This window comes from Cimex lectularius, unplaced genomic scaffold, assembly GCF_000648675.2.
Source record: "Cimex lectularius strain Harlan isolate CLEC.00 unplaced genomic scaffold, Clec_2.1 scaffold173, whole genome shotgun sequence".
Classification (NCBI taxonomy): Eukaryota; Metazoa; Arthropoda; class Insecta; order Hemiptera; family Cimicidae; genus Cimex; species Cimex lectularius.
The window spans coordinates 856,035-876,346 of record NW_019392800.1 but is presented as its reverse complement, the minus strand read 5'-3'; the positions used below and the strand labels follow the sequence as shown (position 1 = coordinate 876,346).

General features: G+C 37.8%; 1 protein-coding gene across 3 annotated transcripts in view; it reads right to left on the bottom strand.

The window, feature by feature from the left end:
- Window positions 1-20,312, bottom strand: part of LOC106666574 (probable serine/threonine-protein kinase kinX) — a 66,807-nt gene that overhangs the window by 26,742 nt on the left and 19,753 nt on the right. The window contains exon 1 of one of the 3 annotated variants that reach the window (XM_024228055.1): window positions 4,221-4,288. The exons of 1 other annotated variant lie outside the window; for it this stretch is intronic. In XM_024228055.1, the coding sequence (XP_024083823.1) occupies window positions 4,221-4,272 (52 nt within the window). In that variant the 5' untranslated portion in view covers window positions 4,273-4,288. Of the gene's footprint in view, window positions 1-4,220; window positions 4,289-20,312 lie in introns of those variants that run through there. One more of the 3 variants, XM_024228052.1, reaches the window with a different exon arrangement.

Below are 20,312 nucleotides of genomic sequence, written 5' to 3'. Positions count from 1 at the left end.
AGGATTAAGATATTTACTAACATGTTTACTCGACAATAGGTTTGAGTTAACACTGTTCTTGTTTTAAGTGAAATTCACAAATAAATTTTTAAGCGATAAGGAGCTGACGAAAACGAACTGTCGGGTCCACTCAGGGAATTTTAATTCATTACGCGCAGGGGGGGACGAAAGGGACTAAATATAAATATAAATTTATATGAGAGTCATCTTCTAAAAATAGATTCTACAGTCTGTTTTTAATTGCCAAGTTTTGTAATTAAGATTTATTGCAATGTTTTGGACGTATCATCGAGGATCGAGTGCATTTTGGCGCGGGTCGGATCGGTGTCCAATCCGGGTGGAGAAGTTTTAAAATAAAATTTTCGTCCTCGTGGAAAGAACGGTTTCAACGGTGCAAAATAACAAGGCTGGTGATAGAATCATGATTTTTAATCTCTTTGAACTTGAAAAAGCGCTGAAAACAATCAGAATGCAAATGTAGGACTGAGGGGGGTTCGTGATTTTCTCATGGTTGCTCGTTCTTAGTGTGCTGTTGGTGTAACTGTCAGAAAGGATCGTCCTTCGAATACACTTTAAGCTTTATTATTGTGTTTTTAGTTTCGGCTTTAAACAGTTTAACCTATCCCACAGATTTTTAATCAAAGGTCTCTCCGGATGGTACTTGCGCCCTGTGCGATAATGATCAATTCCAATCGTTCTTGGTCGTTTGCCGATTATTAATTTTGAAGCAGTTTTTTTAAAGCAAGAGAGATTAGAACGGATTTAGTATCCTGTTTCAATTTGTGTCCAAAACAAATTTAATGCTCTGAAACTCCAATTTTACAGACTAAAACATGCAACTCTTAATAATAATCCGAATGGATCGAGGTCACGATAGCTCAAGTGGTAGAGCAGCGGCGTATCTAGCCGAAGATCGTGGGTTCGAATCCCGCTCGTGCCAATGACTTTTTNTCTGAAATGGTTGAGAATCGGACCATGGACAATATGAACTTTTTTGTTCATTTTAGGGTGAAGAATCTACTGGAGAAGTTTGTAGCACGAGTAGCAATTCAGCCTGTATATCATTACTTTAAATTCACTGTATAATTTTTTCGTATTATATCTATACGGTTTACGTAAAATAATGTTAAGAAGTGAGTTTATAGTTACATCCATAGTCTTAGTGTAGCATTTATTAGTACCTCTCCAGGAAACAATACCATAGGCTATTATGGATTGTGCAAGAGAAAAATATATTGCTCTTAAGAGTTCAATTTTCATAAAGTTGCGTCAATATAAATTCTAAATTTATAAAAGAGCTTTCTCAGACGGGAAACCAAAGAATCTATACGTAAATTAAATCTCAAATATGAGTCCAATATCACACCAAGATATCTAACACTGTAAGCAAAAGGGACAGGGCTCGACGTGTCCCACATAATAGAGGCGTGTCATGCCTTGGCTCCATACAGAGAGCGTGTAGGCATGCCGCCGGATTTAAGAATGGTTCTCAGACACGGTAGCGAGTTTCAGGGTCCCCCTTCAGGGTTCCGCTTTTTAGGGTAATTGGTAATTTTTTATAGATAGATAGATAGATAGATATACTTTATTTACAAAATGAAAAAATTTAAAGTTAAAAATAAAAAACAGTATTATTATGGCATGGTATTAAAACCGTCAGCCAGAGTTCGGAGGGCATTACTATCCCAAGAATATGCATAATTATATAATTATAAGAAAAGGAGAATTTAAAATATCAACTTCAGAGGTTACAATTATTTACAGGATTTTCAAATTACAAGGTTGAATTGCGATAAACTTTGAAAATAATAAAAATGACACTTCAAAGAACAAAAGGATTCTAACTTACAAAGGGTCCCCCACAGGCCAACAGAATTCGCATTTAGAAGCCCACAAACTAGAAATTATATGTATTAAGACAAACAGAACAAAATAAAAAAACAAAACAACAGGCAAACAAAAAAGAAACAAAATAAGACGAACAGAATATTAATTCCCTACATTCCAATGTATTCATATCAGTAAAACCAGGCTTTCCGAGCAAAATCAACAAGACCCCGGCAATCGGAGCCGTTCAGAAGAGCTATGAGCTCTTCCCTCGTCAGAAAACCCTTACCCACATACAGATACCTCAATTCGTTCAGGACCGAGCATCTAGCGAGAAAATGAAATGCATCGTTACGATCACCTGAGTTGCACCGAACCCACCTTTCGAATTTTCCCTCCTTTTTGCCATTTTTCAAATGCCGTGTGATCTATTCGATTCTCGGCGACAAATGAAATAGCCACGGAGAGCTTTAGTGAAGTATACTTCATTTTGCTTATTACATGTTATTAGGTTGCGTGGTCAGATTGCACAAATTCGAAAATTCGAAAGGTAGGTTGAGATGGGAAGTTGGTGTCCGAGTGGATCGAAGTCACGATAGCTCAAGTGGTAGAGCAGCGGCGTATTTAGCCGAACGTCGTGGGTTCGAATCCCGCTCGTGACACTGGCTTTTTTATCTCAACATTAACCACATTAAACATTAAAAAAATTAATTAATTGAAAAAAGTTATTTGGTCAATCGGACCACGAAATATAATGGATTCTATTTTTAGTTGTTTTTTCTAGAATTTTGGATATGGATAAAGTTAATGTTTAGTTATTAACCTCTAGTTTTGAACAGGATTTAAATAATGATATTACTAGGGATTTTTTAAAATTAGATGGACATTGACCAAGTGAATAAGCTAAATTAAAAATGTGCACCAAAGGTGGAATTATAAATTTAGAAATCTTTTTAAGAACAAAATTATTTAAAAAGTTACCATGAAAGGTGTTATTATTTTTCAAGCATTTAAAAAGGGGTGCAAGTTCCGAACAGGTTATTGGCTTTAAAGTAAAAGTGCTGTAGTAGTTTGCTCTCTCAAACAGTACTAATTATGATCAAAAGTTGGAGATTTCAAATGCACTATTTTGAATTTCCTCTTCAATATTCTCACCAACGCATGAAAAAAGTTTATTAAATTCATTTGCGATTTTAAAATTATCTGTTATATAGCTAGAATCAGAAAATAATCTCGATATAATTTCCTTATTAAGTTTGTCATTAGTTGCTGATCTAATCAACTCCCAAATCCTTTTAGGATCCTGTTCAGAATCAGCATTTGTTTAAAATGGTTCTATTTAGCGTTTTTTATTACTTTAGTCAAAATATTACTGTACTTTTTTAAATTCAGGTAACAATGAAGTGTTCTTTCTTGCCTTCTTGTAGAATTTATCCCTACTTCTCACAGAGACCAGTGATCCAGCTCTTTATTTTAACCAATTTTTTTAAAAGTTTTAACAAAAATAAGGGAGTTATCAATATAATAACTTACACAATCCATAAATATCTGATAAGTGTAATCAACAGAATCATTAACTTCGTAATATATTTTGTTCCGTCTTTCACTTTCCAAAAACCTAAATAATAAATCATAATTAATAATTTGATTACAGCTAGTGTTAGGTGGAACAGTATTTGAATTATTTGATTTAGTATCCTTAATAGTAGAAATAATGAGGAAATGGTCTGCAATACATGTTTGAACAATAAAACTATTTAATAAATAGCTAATAACTATTTAATAAATAAATTATTATAAGCCATATATGAATTTAGTAGTCATAATTGACCTATTAATTATTTTAATTAATTATACATTTAGTCTAAGGTCTCGGTGGCTCAGATAGTGCCACGAGCGGGATCTTAAAATAAGAGTATCTTTTCACTCTCCCTCACACACTCTCTCTCTCTCTCTCTCTCTCTCTTTTTTAAAGCAATTTTACCTTATATGACAGTTTATTCTGTCTCATTTTAAAAATTGATTTTTCAATGTACTACCTGGAAATCGTACACAATGAATTATGTTTGCCTTTCTTTACAGCTTTAGTACCATGAAATTTTTACGAAGGCATTCCCCCGGGTTTGGGAAAGACAGTAACAAAAGCTCTCTTGTTATTAATTCCTTTATGATGTAAAGAATGGCAGTTGTATGTCTGTGCAACTTGACCGGAAAACGAAATTTTGCTTTTTTATTTACTCTTTCATGCTGACTGAATTGACCCCCGTTTACGAATATATATTCTGTTTAACATAGATTTTGCTCTGTTCTTTATGAACATTTTTTTTCCGAGCGGCTTTTTTTCGTTCGTTTAGCATAAACCGTACCGTTTATGATATTGGTCCTTAATTTACCTTCACTCATCTGGTGCGAGGAAAAAGCGAAACGCGTCGAATCCTCACTCATTTAAAGAGGTCCTCGAGTTGTTTACTTCGCGAGTATTAGAATCGAAGTGTAATAATTTAAATTAAGTCCAGAGCCCCAGCCAAAGCTGCGGGCGGCTGGCGGGGAAAAGTTGGCCAGCATAGTTGTGACGACGCGACATTCAACGACCAGGTGCGAAACCATCGCGTACGGTTTTTTTGGGCAAGAACGTCGGTCTTGAATCCCAAGTAGAACAACCACATCCAAAAGACAAGAGTTTACTGCCAATACATCACATAACATGTACGTGTCGCCCAAACAGAAACTATGAAGTGTCTAGTGTTCATAACGACTATTTAAAAGCAAAACCTCATAACCTTGTAATTTTTAACGAATTCTATGTTTCAAACGCCGGGCTCAATTAAATTAGTATTTATTAACAATGAATAATGAAACTTCCATACTTTCAGTTTACGACTCTATTTACTATACTTACTGACATAAAATAAAAAGATGGAACTGAACATTGACTTTTAGTGACCGGAGGCCGCGTAGTGGACTTGAGAACATGGATCAGTTGTGCATGCTGTTGTTGGTAGATGGTACAGACTACAGAGGGATGAACCCTGCTGGTTTCTTGCTTCGTTAGTGATGAGAACGTACGATGACTTTTTCTTAAGGTCTTAAGTCGGTTGAGCCCATGAGAGTGGTGCTGCATGTTCATTGCTGTTTGGAAGGTGGAGTCATTATATAATTTTGATGTCTCCGGGTGGAAACCTTAGTAAGCCAGCATTCACCATTCATTTATACATCAAGTAGCAAGTTTTCCTTCTACTAGATATACAAATCGTTTTGCTAAGAAGTCTGAAACAAAAAATTTTCTGATTTGGCAACCTATGAACCAACCTGAACAGCTTGGGATTAAGGTAGGCCGTCCACTGGAGCCGTTTTCGGCCGAACTTGCTCGGATGATCCAAAAGCGAAGAAACGAATGAGCACGCGTCCATTAGAACCAATTTGTTCAATCGTGTTGGGCCTTGTACGGCCGAAGCACTTTCCGATCCAAATAAAGTTGGATTTTTCAGTCCTATTCGGCCGAATGGTTACTTCGACTTCAACTGTCAACCACGTGACATCAAACGCTCACCATTGTTTAACGCCGTTCTTTGCTTTTTGCTTACCTTTTCATTTCGATGGATTGCGAAAAATTGATAAGTGCGGTTGAGGAGCAGGCTCGTGGGACATGCGTGATCCACTCTATCATCGGAGAGATGTCCAGCGTAAGCTGTGGTAAAGATAGCTTTAGAAATGGAACATCCAATATTTTTGTTTATTTCTTTCATTCCATTTGTACTAAGAATTTTCGAACAGCAACAAATCTTCTACATCCATTTGGGCTGTGTCGTGAACTGCCGAAAATCGGCTACAGTGGACGACGGCGTTCGGCTATATTGTCGGTCGTCCATTTGGTCAAATAGTTCAGCTGCTGAACGGCCGTCGTAGTTCGGTTCCAATGGACGAGCAGCCTAAACCGAAATTCTGTCCGATGTTCATCATATGGAAAGGTTTCACTTCAACAATAAAACAAACTTTGAATTGAGTCCGCTTTTGTTGGATGGATCCATGCAGCGATCCGTACTGATGGTTTGAGAGGAACAATGATCAATCAAGAGAGAACGATCATTATAACTTATGTTCACGGACCAACAAACACCTCCGACTTTACTGTTGCTATGTTTTGAGCCTAGTATTCACTGGGACTTTCGGATCGTTCTTTGCTTCTGGGCTGCATTGCTGCTTGGAAGTATTGTCTAGGGGAGACGTAGTAGGGCAAAAGCAGTCTCACAGTTTTATCAAATAAAAAAACATGTAATTTCAACAGTAAAACCAATTTTAAAATAGGTCCTCTCGTTGTAAGAGTTTCTCAGTTTGATCTCCAAGGTCGTACTGGGTCCGCATACCCTCGCTGGTTATGATTCATGAGGAATAGACGGATGCGGAAAGCGATCAGTCTAGATGGGTACGTAACGATCAGTTCATGTTCACATACCTGCAGACCAACAGACACCAGTTGTTTGGTCTTTCTTGAGCCTAGTATCACCGGAATTTTTTGTTCTTCTGTCTGGTTGTTTTGATCTGGGCTGCATTCATTGCGGTTTCGAAGGCGGAAACATTGTCAGTGTCTGAATGAATCTTTAATGGCTACAGTTTGATCGTCCAAGGTTGCACTATTGGATGAACTGATCAACACTGATAATTTTACTGAAGGTGTCTGCTATCGTTGGTTCACGGATCACTCAAACCCCACCCCATCCTCAGGGGGAACTGTTACAGCTTTGAGTGAAGTCACACTTTATACGAAAAGTAAACCAACGCGAACGGATTCAGTTTAGCGATAAGTCCTCATTGTTAGAGAGAAGTCGATAAGATAGACGACTCTTTGCGTCTGGGGTGTGTCTCACTTACGCCCAGGGTGTCACGATACATTATTGTTGCGACCTTTTTTTGCGACTTTTGAATCCCGTCCGATAAGGAATTCACAGGCGCTTGCACATTAGCCAGTGTAGACGCGATCCTGGCCTGCGGCACAACAGGCAAAGTTACAGTAGTGTCCGAGTGGATCGAAGTCACCACGATAGCTCAAGTGGTAGAGTAGCGGCGTATCAAGCCGAAGGTCGTGGGTTCGAATCCCGCTCGTGACACTGACCTTTTTATCTCAACTAAAAACCTTAATTAATTGAAAGATTTTAAACTAGCCGATAAAATCTTCTTGAAGGGTACCATGCCGTGTCGAGAAACGGGCCACGTGAACAAACAAGCTGATGAGATCCACTTGAACTTGATGCAGAATAAAAGACGCAAACACGCGACTGAAACTTGATACTCTGCGAAACCTTCTAACGTGAAAAGTGCTTAGATAGACGCGTGGTATCAAGCACAAAAACTAAAGTTATTCTGGTCCGATGATCGAAGTGTATAACACGAGCAATCAAGATCTTCTTTCCTGTTCTTCATTTTTTTCAGATTCGTAATCAACCTTAGGATTTTATTTTAAAAAATGGGACTGAAAGACAAAAAACCCGAGCAATTTCTCTGATTTGATATTATCTTGGTCTTTCAGATTGTACTTTAGTGTGTACAGAATGATATAAAACGCATGTAGAAATAAAACAATTATTGCATAAGAACGGTTTCGTTTTACCAAGGCGTCTGATATTTCGTGCGACAGGTTAAAGTAGAAGTTTTTAAATACCAATAAAAATACGTAAATTATATAAAATACTGAGAAATACCGAGATAAATCTGTTATCAGTTGGCACCTAATATTATTGGGTTTTTAATTCCATTTTTTAAAAATAAAGGTTTCTATTGTATTTAAACAATTCAGTGTGACTCATTTTACAAATTGGAATTCCAGATTAATTATAGAATTTTATATTAATCAAATTCCAAACGTGTTGCACAACCAAACAAATGCCAATTTGGCAAATATTTCTTTCTTTCCACCGTTTCGCAGTTTATGTTTTTAATCTTTTTTCGTTATTTCAAGTGGTTGGTTAGTAGTTTGCTTCCAGTTGTTTTTCGATCTACAGTAAGCACGGGTGCACCTGACCTCCTTCAAGCGGGATCACACCCGACGCAACGCAACGCGACGTGACCCAATGTCAGCCGACGCCTTGATGCATGTTGGTGGGGTGTGCACATCTGTTCGACGCAAGCATACGTCGCGCGACCGACGACGCAGTGTATATGTGACAGTAGTATTCGCGAAATGGATCGCTCTGAGGAGGAGTATGAGAGGACGTTACTTAAGTAATGGCAGCAGGATCAATCTGATCGCTTTCAACGGCGAACAGAAAAACTTGGGTTCATGAAGTGTCCATCACTAGAGGTGTATCTAGCGAATATAGTACGTTGATTTCTATATTAGAAAAAGAAGAAAATGCTGATTGATTCAGTATTTTGTACTTCGGATGACGAAACATCAATTTGAATACCTTGCGTGGAGCAACAAAGGAACGGATCAGGAAATCTAATACAAATTATTATATACCATTTATCATGTATAATATGTATACCCTCAAATACAAAAAAACGGACATCGGACGTTTATTGTTGTTTATTTCAAACTATATGTATTTTTATCGTTACATTAATTACAACATACTTATGTTAATGTCAGTCAAATTAAACATTAAGTAATAGAAAGAGAACAGTCTTAAGAATTTGGTGTAAACAGACAATACGTTTAACAATTGATTTAACAAGAAAATCCTTTAGTGAGTGAGTAAAATTTAACTAACAATTTTTTTAAAACTAGTTTGTCTCTTAGTGCGATATTATGAGCAAAACCAGGTAATAAAATATTAGTTAAATTCTTTCTATCACTAAGTATTCCGGTGTTTTGATCAATTTTCTGTCAAAATGACAAGCCATTTCATAAAGGCCGCCAAAGCGACATAAAAATCAATAAGGCACAGTTCCAACGATTGAGGAGGCAGACGAGAGGACGGCGGCAGGCCTAAGGGAGAGCCACGCTGGATTTGGAGGTACTCGGTCCCTTGCAACTTTAGAAAGAAGATAAAATAAAAATAAAAGTGTGTGACGTTATCAAGACAAAAAAACTGCTAGTGAAGAATTCTAGTGGAATGGTGTTCGTTCATCAAGGTTCGTTACATTAAGTGTACAACTTGTCCAGTGAAAAGGAAACCAAAAAATAACTTTACACTTACTTACTTTCTATCATAAGAAAATATTCCCTTTTCCTTACTTAATTAGTTGTAACCATTTATAAGATATATTCGATTCATTAATTTGTTATTTATATAAGGATCTTTCATGTTTAACGGGTACAGACTTATTTTTATTTTATTTTTTATAACCATCATAATAATCCCACAACGTTATAAATACACGCTCCCACAACGTTATAAATACCATAATTAAATAATTTTCATTAAAACTCACGAATGTTTGGTCTCGTTTAATTTGGTTTACATTAAAATAATTATGTTGTAATTAATATAATGCTAACTTTCCTAAGCATTTCAACACTATCATTACTACTTACGTGGATGACACAATTATGTCTTTTAACGCATAACCTATCCAAGTTTGAATTGATCAAAAACTGGTGTACAAGACCAAAAGAGGAAAAATCTACCCAGTATATTGAAAAAACAGTCTTGCCCTCCCGTCAGAAGACAGAGGTAGAATACCCACACAAGACTTAAAAGACCACAACTTGTTTGGTTGAAAAAACTGGGACAACTGCGAAGACTTTTAGGATCGAAATCTGTTTTTACTGTAAAATTCATTTAATCGATACAAGATATTATGGACGTACGGAGTGGAACTCTGAGGTTCCCCCAAGCCATTCAACTATTCCAATCAAAAGTGCTCAGAAAAATTTCTATTGAAAACAGTTTTGGCCTCTACAGTACATCAACAATAAGAAGCTACCGACCAATATAGCCTAGACAGCAGACTGACGTGGAATTCCCACTAGGCTGAAGAGACATGAACTGTATAGAAAACTGGAAAATCAAAATCAGATACGGTCATCAAAAATCAAACCAATATTCTACAAAACAATAATTCGAACAAATTGGTTTATGAAATAGTAAGAAGCTTTGAGGACTTTTGACTGGAAGGATCGGATGGCTCGTGGTACACCACTGTTCTGCTTCGGACTAAAAGGGACACAACGGATAGAAGTAGATAAAGAGAGAGAGAGAGCGGGAGGGAGAGAGAGAGAGAGAGAGAGAGAGAGAGAGAGAGAGAGAGAGAGAGAGAGAGAGACGTGTCTATTCAACATTACATACATTCTCGCCGGCATGAATACGAGAAAACAAATATTAACGCAATTAATTAAATATTAGCAAAAATCCCGTTTATCTCACTTTTCTTTTTGTTCACAGAGGAATGGAGAGAGAGGGATATGTAAAGCAATAAAAAAAATTACGAGGCTGGTTTATTTCCTTCGGCCCTGTTTATGTAACTTCTTACGAGAAAATCTCCAGATTTAACGAAATGTATAAACGTTTGTGCGAGAGGGCTTGGGCTTTTTTGAAACAAAACGGCCGACTAAAAATTTTCAAAGAGTAAATATATTACCCCAAAAAATTGTAGAATCAATCCGCGAACTCCCAAAGAAAAAGTCCTAGATGCGTCTTGATAACCTTGAACATCCTTCTTTAACTTCCTACCGAAGCAATAGTTTGCCTGACAACCCTTTACTATCCAGTCATACCTGCGGAACAACGCATTTCCCAATTTTTTGGAAATTCTTGTCAACTATATCATTCAGAAAACCGACTGTTCCTACCACCCCATTAGTCTGCTTCCCACCCTAGGAAAATTGCTCGATAAGCTCATCCTTATCATTATACCTTAACTTTGTATTCCCCAATGAGACGGCTATCAATCAATTAACCTTTTTTTTCTGTCGCTATCACTCTATCATACACCAAACTCATCGCGTGGTAAGTACCATCGTTACTGCCCTTGAGTTGAAGTAGTACTACCATTAGGCGGGGAACACACTTACCCGATGCAATGCTACCCTATGCTACCCGACGCAAATCCAAAGTACAATTTTCCATAAGATCCTGCCCGATGCCACGCAACGCTACCCTACTCTACGCTCTGCGAACTCCAATTAATATCATTCAATTAATTAAGGTTTTTAGTTGAGATGGGAAGTTAGTGCCCGAATGGATCGAAGTCACGATAGCTCAGGTGGTAGAGTAGCGGCGTATCAGGCCGAAAGACGTGGGTTCGAATTCCGCTCGTGACACTGACTTTTTTATCTCAACTAAAAACCTTAATTAATTGAATGATATTAATTAGTCAAGCGGACCACGAAAACTAGTGAATATAAATTAGGACCGATGAGTACTAATATGGCCTATTAGGTAGGCGTATTTTATATTTATGGCCAAAGAACCTAAACACACACACTGACGGAGGGGCGATGGTAGCATTATATTTCATCATCGGCCTCTTACCACTCACCCTAATAAATATACGTACTCAAACACAAAACACATAAAACAATCTACATAGGATAAAAATAAGCTCAAAGCGGACCAGGGTACCCAGAAAGTCTCTACTGTGCTCGAGAACCATTCTAAATTCGCGGCATGCTTACACGCTCTCTGGAAGGAGTTACACGATATCCTTGTGGGACACATCGAGCAACTTTGCATAAGAGGTAACTGTGCGGACTTTGGCGTCGTTCAAAAGCTTATGGTCTATTCTAAATTGGGTAAGGACGATTCCTCATTTCCGGCTCAGGTTATTATTTTTGTTATAAAGCCCGTAGTAGACAATGGCAACAAAGTAAGATGTAACATTGTTTTCTATCCTTTTTTTTAAAGACCCGCCAGTGATGTAGGAAGACAACGAACTTTGACGTACAAGTATTTACAAAAAAAATATATTATATACGCAATACTAACAAGGGAAGACTCCGGACGGGGGATCAATTTAATTGTTTTTGGTGATTTTAGGTTGAAAAATAGAAACGTACCCAAACCCTTGAATAATCCGAGTAATGTTTTGTTTGACATGTAGTTCTGCCTTAGTTGTGCATGTATTTTGAATTACAATTAATTAAGGTTTTTAGTTGAGATAAAAAAAGTCAATGGCATGAGCGGGATTCGTACCCACGATCTTCGGCTTGAAACGCCGCTGCTCTACCACTTGAGCTATCGTGACCTCGATCCACTCGGACACCAACTTCCTATCTCAACCCCAACTTTTGAGTTTTCCCTCCTTTTTGCTATTTTTCAATTTTTTTTTTGAGCCGAAGATCGTGGGTTCGAATGCCGCTCGTGCCATTGACTTTTTTATCTCAACTAAAAACCTTAATTAATTGTAATAAATTAATTGGTCAAGCGGACCACGAAATTTGTGAATTTAATGTATTTTCAATGTTACTATTTGTTATTTTACGCAGGATATAATAATAACATGCAGTATCGTATTAAATGTGACATATAAAACGTTTAAAAAACCAAAAAACACTTTCAGTAAAGAAAAGCAGAAATGGAGGCATAGAGAAGTATGGGTAAAACCATGGATAGAAAGACGTGATAAATATGGTTCCTCGGACTGCTGATAGAGGTTAAAAAATTGCCCAATAGTTTAGATTGGCGCCAAATAAATCAGTGTTGCCATTACACGGGCAGAAACAAAAAGGAAAAACACTGTACACGCTCTAAACTCATGGGATAAGCTAAGCTTTAGAAAATTTGCTAAATTTAGTACTGACCTGAGGCAACGTTGGGCAAGAAAGGGTTAACCCTACAATACCCAGAAAAGTTCAGAAAATGAAAGAAAAAAAATGTAACTCGGTAGCTAGTCGGCTTCTGAGGGAGTGAAAAGTTGTCTGTCATCATCACTGTTACATTGACTCGCCGGCTAGTAGCTAGTAAACTCGCTCAAGTAATCGAGCCATACGCGGTGAGTAATAAGGTTAAGAACGATTTTGATTTCGATGACCCCGAACTATTTATCATCATCCTTTCTACTTTCTTAAGGCGATCAACAAATGGTTCTGTATAATTTCTCAAGAACGGAAGAGGTGCGAACCGGTTTTTCTGGTAGATTACATTTCCATATCCATAGAAATTTTGTACAAAAATGTTCTCACTAGGACTCCTTGAATCGGCTCTGGGGTGAATTCCGCGTGCGTCTCGGCTGCGTCTGGGCAGACCCGACTCGTCGCAGTGAATCTGGCATGTTGCTGGTTAATATTTTCTGCATCTTGAGTCCCGACCGAAATGGAATCTGACCCATGTTGTGCACCATTGGGCCATTAGCGTGAATCTACGCAGGGTAGAGGTCTCATGCCCCCCGTTTCTTCAGTTAGTTATTAGTTCAGTTAGATTGTGGTTTTTTTCGGTTATAATTGTAATTTAAATGGAATAATGCTGTGTTGTACCCATGAAACATTGAAGTTTATTGAGAACGTATTTCCATCGTTGTTTACAGTTTATGTTTCAATAGCCGAAATGTAAAAACAAATTGCCCACCTTGAAGGGTAAATTTCAGCATGAGTCTAAAACAAAAATGAAAAACAAGAAAAGGGGTGCTGCACCAACCAAGTTCGGCTATGAACCTTTAGTATTTTTGCAACTATGATGTAGTTTTCTTACCCACCATATCTTGTACATTTTGTTTCTAGAACAAAATAGGGCAATCGAAATCCCTGAGAGAGCAACTTCGTCCAACATTTTCCACCTAGAAATGAATCGCAACATGAACCTCGGTGTAGGCACGGTTTTTGTTGGGGAGCAGAACTGAGACCCAGCGTAGATTCTAAACGCGACATGAATCGACTCAAAGAGTCCCAGTGTAGTAAGCTTAACTTGCGATCTATTCGAAATCAACATGGTCGATTACTCTGATTGTCCTGAAATTTACTCAAATAATCCGGGGGGGGGGGGTTAAAAATTGAAAAATGCCTTTATTGTGCATACAATTATATTAATTAATTCAGCGTCATCCCCTTCAGTTGAAATGTCGGCCAACAGTCAGACTTCGTTATCAATCCTAAGCCCTTCCAACCAACCGCAAATTCAATTAGTTCAACTCACGTCATCTCACAAATTATCATCGGATTTAATTGCAATTCACATAATTGCAGTTTGGACGGTTCCTAGAACGGCAAACAGTCCAATTGTGTTCAAAATTGTTCGAAGAGTAACAACAAATTAAACTATTCGACAAGCTAAACTACTTCGTAATGTAATTTTCTTTTGTAAAGCTCAACTGCTCCTATTAGTTTAATTGCCATTGCATAATTGCGTTTATTGCGTATTACTATTGATAACTTCTCTAACTTGAGAGCAGCTCAAGTAGCCGTCACAGCTTTATTGATTAAGAATAAAACCTGCTTACAAAATCCTTTGCAGGGCTGATATAGGTTAAGCAGTGATGAAATAAAAATACCCATACAAAGGAAAATATTTATCTAACCTGCAGTTGTGCATTTTATGTAGCACCATTGGATGGCATCGACCAATCGTATTGTTTCATTGTTTTGGCGTGCAACCTGAGGTGTTATCGAGATAGCGAGACACTGCCCAACAGACAATGGTTGTTTCGACAATTGCATAATGGAAAATAATGTTGGCTTTTAAGACCATGCAAAAAAGTTTCATCAGCAATTTTTTTTGTTAAGGAGTCGATGCACTAAACATAGTAGAAAGATGGTGTGATAAAATTGGTTTAAATATGAGTCATCATACCGTTGACAAGAAGAATCAAGCTAAAAATAAAAGCACACAGTCATAACCTTCTTGGATCAAAAAATCAAGTGGGGAAGTCATACAAGTAACTACTAAGTAAGTCAAATAAGGCCAAGGCAATAATTAGTATTGGCCAGAGATTATACACCAAAAAGTGGGGATAAACCCGGTTTCGTTTGTACTATTATGGTGTGCAAAAACACTGCATTGGCAAGGACAAAACAAAACCATCATGTCTACAAAGACTAGCGTAGCCATTAAACCTAACCTAACCATACGTAACCCTAACCCAACTGAACCTAACATACCCTATCATTAACCCTAATCCAACTCAAGGGGTCGTTAAGAAATTTTGTTTTTACGTCTAAGGATATTACCACCTACGGGTGTATCACGAGCGTTAACCCTAACCGAACCTTAACCCAACTTTAACACTAATCCACCTTTGTTCCTAGACCCAACCTAACCTAACCATACTTAACCCTAACCCAACAAAACCAGCTATGCTTAACCCTAACCCAACTGAACCTAACATACCTATCATTAACCCTAATCCAACTCAAGGGGTCGTTAAGAAATTTTGTTTTTACTTCTAAGGATATTACCACTTACGGGTGTATCACGAGCGTTAACCCTAACCTAACCTTAACCCAACTTTAACACTAATCCACTTTTGTTCCTAGACCCAACCTAACCTAACCATACTTAACCCTAACCCAACAAAACCAGCTATGCTTAACCCTAACCCAACAAAACCAGCTATGCTTAACCCTAATTCAACTGAACCTAACATAACCTATCTTTAACCCTAACCCAACCCAAGGGGTCGTTAGGAAATTTTGTTTTCACGTCTAAGGATATACCTCGATGGTACTACAGGTGTACTACGAGCGTTAACCCTAGCATAACCTTAACCCAACTTTAACTCTAACCCATCTTTGTTCCTAGACCCAATCTAACATAACCATGCTTAACCCTAACCGAACATAACCTAACCTAACCAATCTTTTACCCTAAACCAAACTTAACCTAACATAACTCATCGTTAACCCTAACCTAACCAACATAGCCCATCTTTAGTCGTAACTCAACCTAACTAATAGAAATATTTAAGGTAGAGTGAGTATATGAACTCATCGTATGAATACTAACAACAGAAATATTGGATTCTGTACGCTACAAAAAAAAAAAAAAATTATATGTAGTAGAAAATTGGATTCTGTACAACAGAGGGTTTTCAATCAAAGGAAAAACCAAATGGATCTCTACTCCACTGACCACTTCTAAGGGCGGACTTTCAGACAAAAAGCATTTTGTGGGATTAGAGGGTAAAATCCTTTACGATGAACTATTTCCCGAGAAAAGCCAGTTCAGTCGAACACTGTTCAAACTCGACTAAATGTTGCAGATACGGAAGAACGGTATGCATTATTAATTATTGAATATAAATGAAGTGCCACCGTGACAATTCAAGGATACATCGGTGACGCGGTTAAAATTGTTCAAAAATCCGGGAAGGCAATCAAAATTCAAAACATTTTATGCGACATTATTTTTTTATCATAATCAAAGATTAACTTTTGGTTTAACATACATTGTGACAAAATACGCCCCTGCACCTTGAAAACGGGACATGGAAGTGTGCTGGTCGCGATTGATTCAGCTTTAGCCTTACTTGAATAAAACCCAAAAGAAGTTTATAACTTAAGTTAATCTTTTCAACACTTCTTACTTCATTGAAACCTCGACTTCCAAGTTGGCAACTAACAAATGGTTTATTCGTAAGGAAATATATAGACTGAACGCCATCCGTTTTTCTTAAGTGATTTCTTTTCGACCATTTATAAGTGCCATCTTGGAGTGTCAATTATAAGATTAAGTCCACAATTATTGAAAATTCTGAGGACAAATATGTTTGCTAATAAAAAGTAGGTTCGCGTCTTGTTTCCTTTGGGTTTTAGGTCATTGACAAAAGGTCATAGGTTCTTCCCATTAATGTTAATTTTCATCTCAACCAAGACCTTAGATAAAAAGTATAATTAATGTTAATGTTAATTCTTTCCGAATCAACCTCCCCGCTTAATCCGTAGGGTTAATCATGGTGAAAGAAACTGAGTGGTAATTAGAAGTCGATAAGGGGAAGGAATCATCGACTTGGAAATGTTACTCTGATTTAACATCATGAGTTCAATTTATCTAAATAAGATTTCAACAAGCGCTGATAACAGTTTTCATATTGATTTACATTTCAGTTTACATGGGTCAATCTTATTTCAAGAATTTCCCTCGGACGTCAGGAAGAAATTGAAAAGGAGGCTCGAATCTCAAAAGTTTCACTTTGTCCGAGTAGGGTTTATATTTGGTGCAATACCGAAACGAGTTTCAGTAATTCAACAAAACCCGCGAGTGAAAACGGACCCAACAAGTGACCCTTTGCCGGTTCTAGACGAGTTCACCGACTCGCAGACCATCAACTCGAAAACTAAGTTGATATCCTAAAATGTTATCCTCTCATTTGTACCTCATCTTGTCAACTCAGAATAGATATAAAACGTATAATACATATAATATATACATCAACACAAACACTGAACACTGATAAAAGGTGGTTCTACTCACAGATTTGTTGTTTACAACTCTACCGATTTCAAGCATTAAACGCTCATCATCAGCTTGAAGGAGTTACAAGCACGTCTTTGGACATGAATTTTAAAAATGAACCGATCCACCGCCAACGCGACGTTCCAATGAGAAACTGGTTGGGAACCAATCTAGGTTTCTTCCTTTGTTGAAACTTTAACTGTTATTTAAATTTAAATTTAAATTCTGTTTTGTTTCATTTAGATGATCGTTAAAATCAGAAAATTTCTTCGATTTAGGCAAGTGTTCTTCAACTCTCGTTTTAATTTCATTGCCCCTTTGTCCCATAAATTTAATACAGCAATCCATTGAGTTGGTAAACCCGACTTTTTGACAAGTTGTCAACCTGGTCTTTAAGTTTTGAGAGGATGTTTCTATGTGAACATCTACCTCTAAAAGCTATTCTAAAACATTCTCGTTTAAAAATTTTAATTACTTTTTCTGATAGTTCACCAATGTGTGGCAAGCATAAAAACTTCCTTTGTCCTTTTATAATTCTCCATGCCGCAAACTCGCGATAACAATAGATAAAATAATTAACACCCACACCAATTTCACACCTACATTCGCTATTAACAATCTTTTAGAAATGATACAACAGTTAAATAAAAAATACCTAACAAGTGTGTGTCAGTGTCTCAGAAGTCAGACAGATACAAGCAGACGTCCCACAAGGGAGCATACTCGGTCCCATCCTTTATACCATTTATACTGCTGACATACCTATACACCCTAATACCGTCATCACTACCTACGCAGAAGATACTGCAATTTTGTCCTCCACCTCGAATCCTATCCAACCTACCTCCAACATCCAAGAACACCTTGAGCATATCGAAGACTGGTGCAAAAGTGGAGGATAAGACTGAATGTAGAAAAATGTACTCAAGGTATGTTCACATTGAGAAAACAGTCTTGCTCTCCATTGTACATCAACAAGAAAGAGATATCGACTTCCATTCTAGTCAAGTACTTCGGACTGTATCTAGACAGCAGACTAACTTGGAATCCCCATACAAGACTTGAGAGACAACAACTCGACAGACTTGGACAACTACGAAGAGTTCTAGGACCAAAATCTGCCTTGACTGTCAAAACTAAACTAGTTTTATATAAAACAATACTGCGACCATTTTGGACATACGGAGTGGAACTTTGGGGTTCAGCCAAGCCATCCAACATCCAGCGCATCCAATCCTTCCAATCAAAAGTCCTCAGACAAATCGCCAAAGCTCCTTACTATGTCACTAACATCATTATCAACAACGACCTCAACATTCCTTTCGTCGACGAACTGATCCGTTCCTAAAAAAAATTAACTTTTAAAGAAGCAACAATCGGACTCAGTCACTTAACCAAAAATGAATCATTAGGTTTTTGATGTTTGCTGTACATTGGTTAAGTATCTTCTAGGACCAAAATCTGCCTTGATTGTCAAAACTAAACTAGCTTTATATAATACAATACTGCGACCACTTTGGACATATATATTTATATATAATATGGGTGGGCGACCAAGACCCGAGGGGTTAAATGCCTGAGTAGACTCGTACCCCATCCCTAAAAGGTCCGGGACTTGGTCGGCTCACGTGTCCTGCATAAACCTCTTGGACTTGTTCACAACCCCCAAGATTTTGGACCATTTTATCTCGGGGAGTGATTTGGTGATGTCCTCTCCTACAAAGATTTCAAATCTAGACCTAGCATACCTATCACACTCTGCTAGGTAGTGCCTTGCCGTTTCTTCTTTTATTTCGCAGAAGCGGCAAAAGGGATCTGGTAGGATACCCATTACGAAGTGGTGTCTTCTCAGTGGGCAGTGGCCCGTCAGAATACCTATCAGCCTCCTAATTCCCTTCCTTGAGATGGAGAATAGCCATTTCGATTCTGCTGGTTTGATCGCCTTAACAAACTCTTTCGATTGCCTGTGTCCGGGGGATAAATTCCACTCCCTAAGGAATTGTTTCATGCCCCAGTTATTGATATTCTCTTTCGCTGTGCTCATAGAGTGAGGCAATACCGGTTGTGGCCCGACAAACGCAGTATGGCCATCCTTCTTTGGCTAGGCCATCCGCCTTTTCATTGTCATGGTGTCCTTTATGTGCTGGTATCTAAACAAGGGTCACCTTATTCTCAAACCTGAAAGAGATCCTATTGATAAGATCTATAGTTTTCTCCAACAGTCGTGAGGTTGACAAATCTTTTTGTAATGCCCTAAGACTAGCCTGACTGTCAGAAAAGATTTTAATATCTTTTCCCTTAATTTTATTTTCCATAAGTGTTCTACAACACACATTGATGGCCTGAAAAACGGAGGTGTTATTGCCAAGAGGGGAGGAGATGCTGATTCCTAATTTTGGTATGTAGATTCCTGCACCACTCCCTCTTCCTTTGATAAGTGATGCATCTGTGTAGCTGTCTATGTTACGATGGTCATCATCCAGACTATAATTATAATCACAAGGGGTGACTACCTGAAAGTGCTTTTTCCCCGAAGGGGTTTTAATCTTTTTATCACCCACTTTGGACATACGGAGTGGAACTGTGGGTTCAGCCAAGTCATCCAACATCCAGCGCATCCAATCCTTCCAATCAAAAGTCCTCAGACAAATCGTCAAAGTTCCTTTATGTCACTAACATCATTATCAACAACGACCTCAACATTCCTTTCGACGAACTGATCCGTTCCCTATTCCAAAAGTTTCACACCTACCTCTCGATCCATCCTAACCCTACTGCCCGAGTCCTCTCTACACATTCCCATCCCGAGAACCCGCCACGTCGCCTTAATGGACGATGGGACGATTAAATTTTCTGAATTTAAGTGCCACCTAAATGAAATAAAACACAATTTAAATTTAATTTTAAATATCAACAGTGTTACTCAGTTTCAACAAAGAGAGGGAACTAGATTCGTTTCAGAAATTTGAAATATAAAAAAATATAAAAATTAGCTTTTCATTGGAACGTCGCGTTGGCAGTGGCGGGTTCACTATTCTAATTCATGTCTAGAAACATGCTCGTAACTCCTTCAACCTGATGATGAGCGTTTAATGCTTGAAATCCGTAGAGTTGTAATCTGTGAATAGAACCACCTTTTACAAAATGACTCTACATACTCACCCCACCATCATCATTTATACAAACACTGAAGTCTAGTTACATTTATTCCCCCAGAGTACT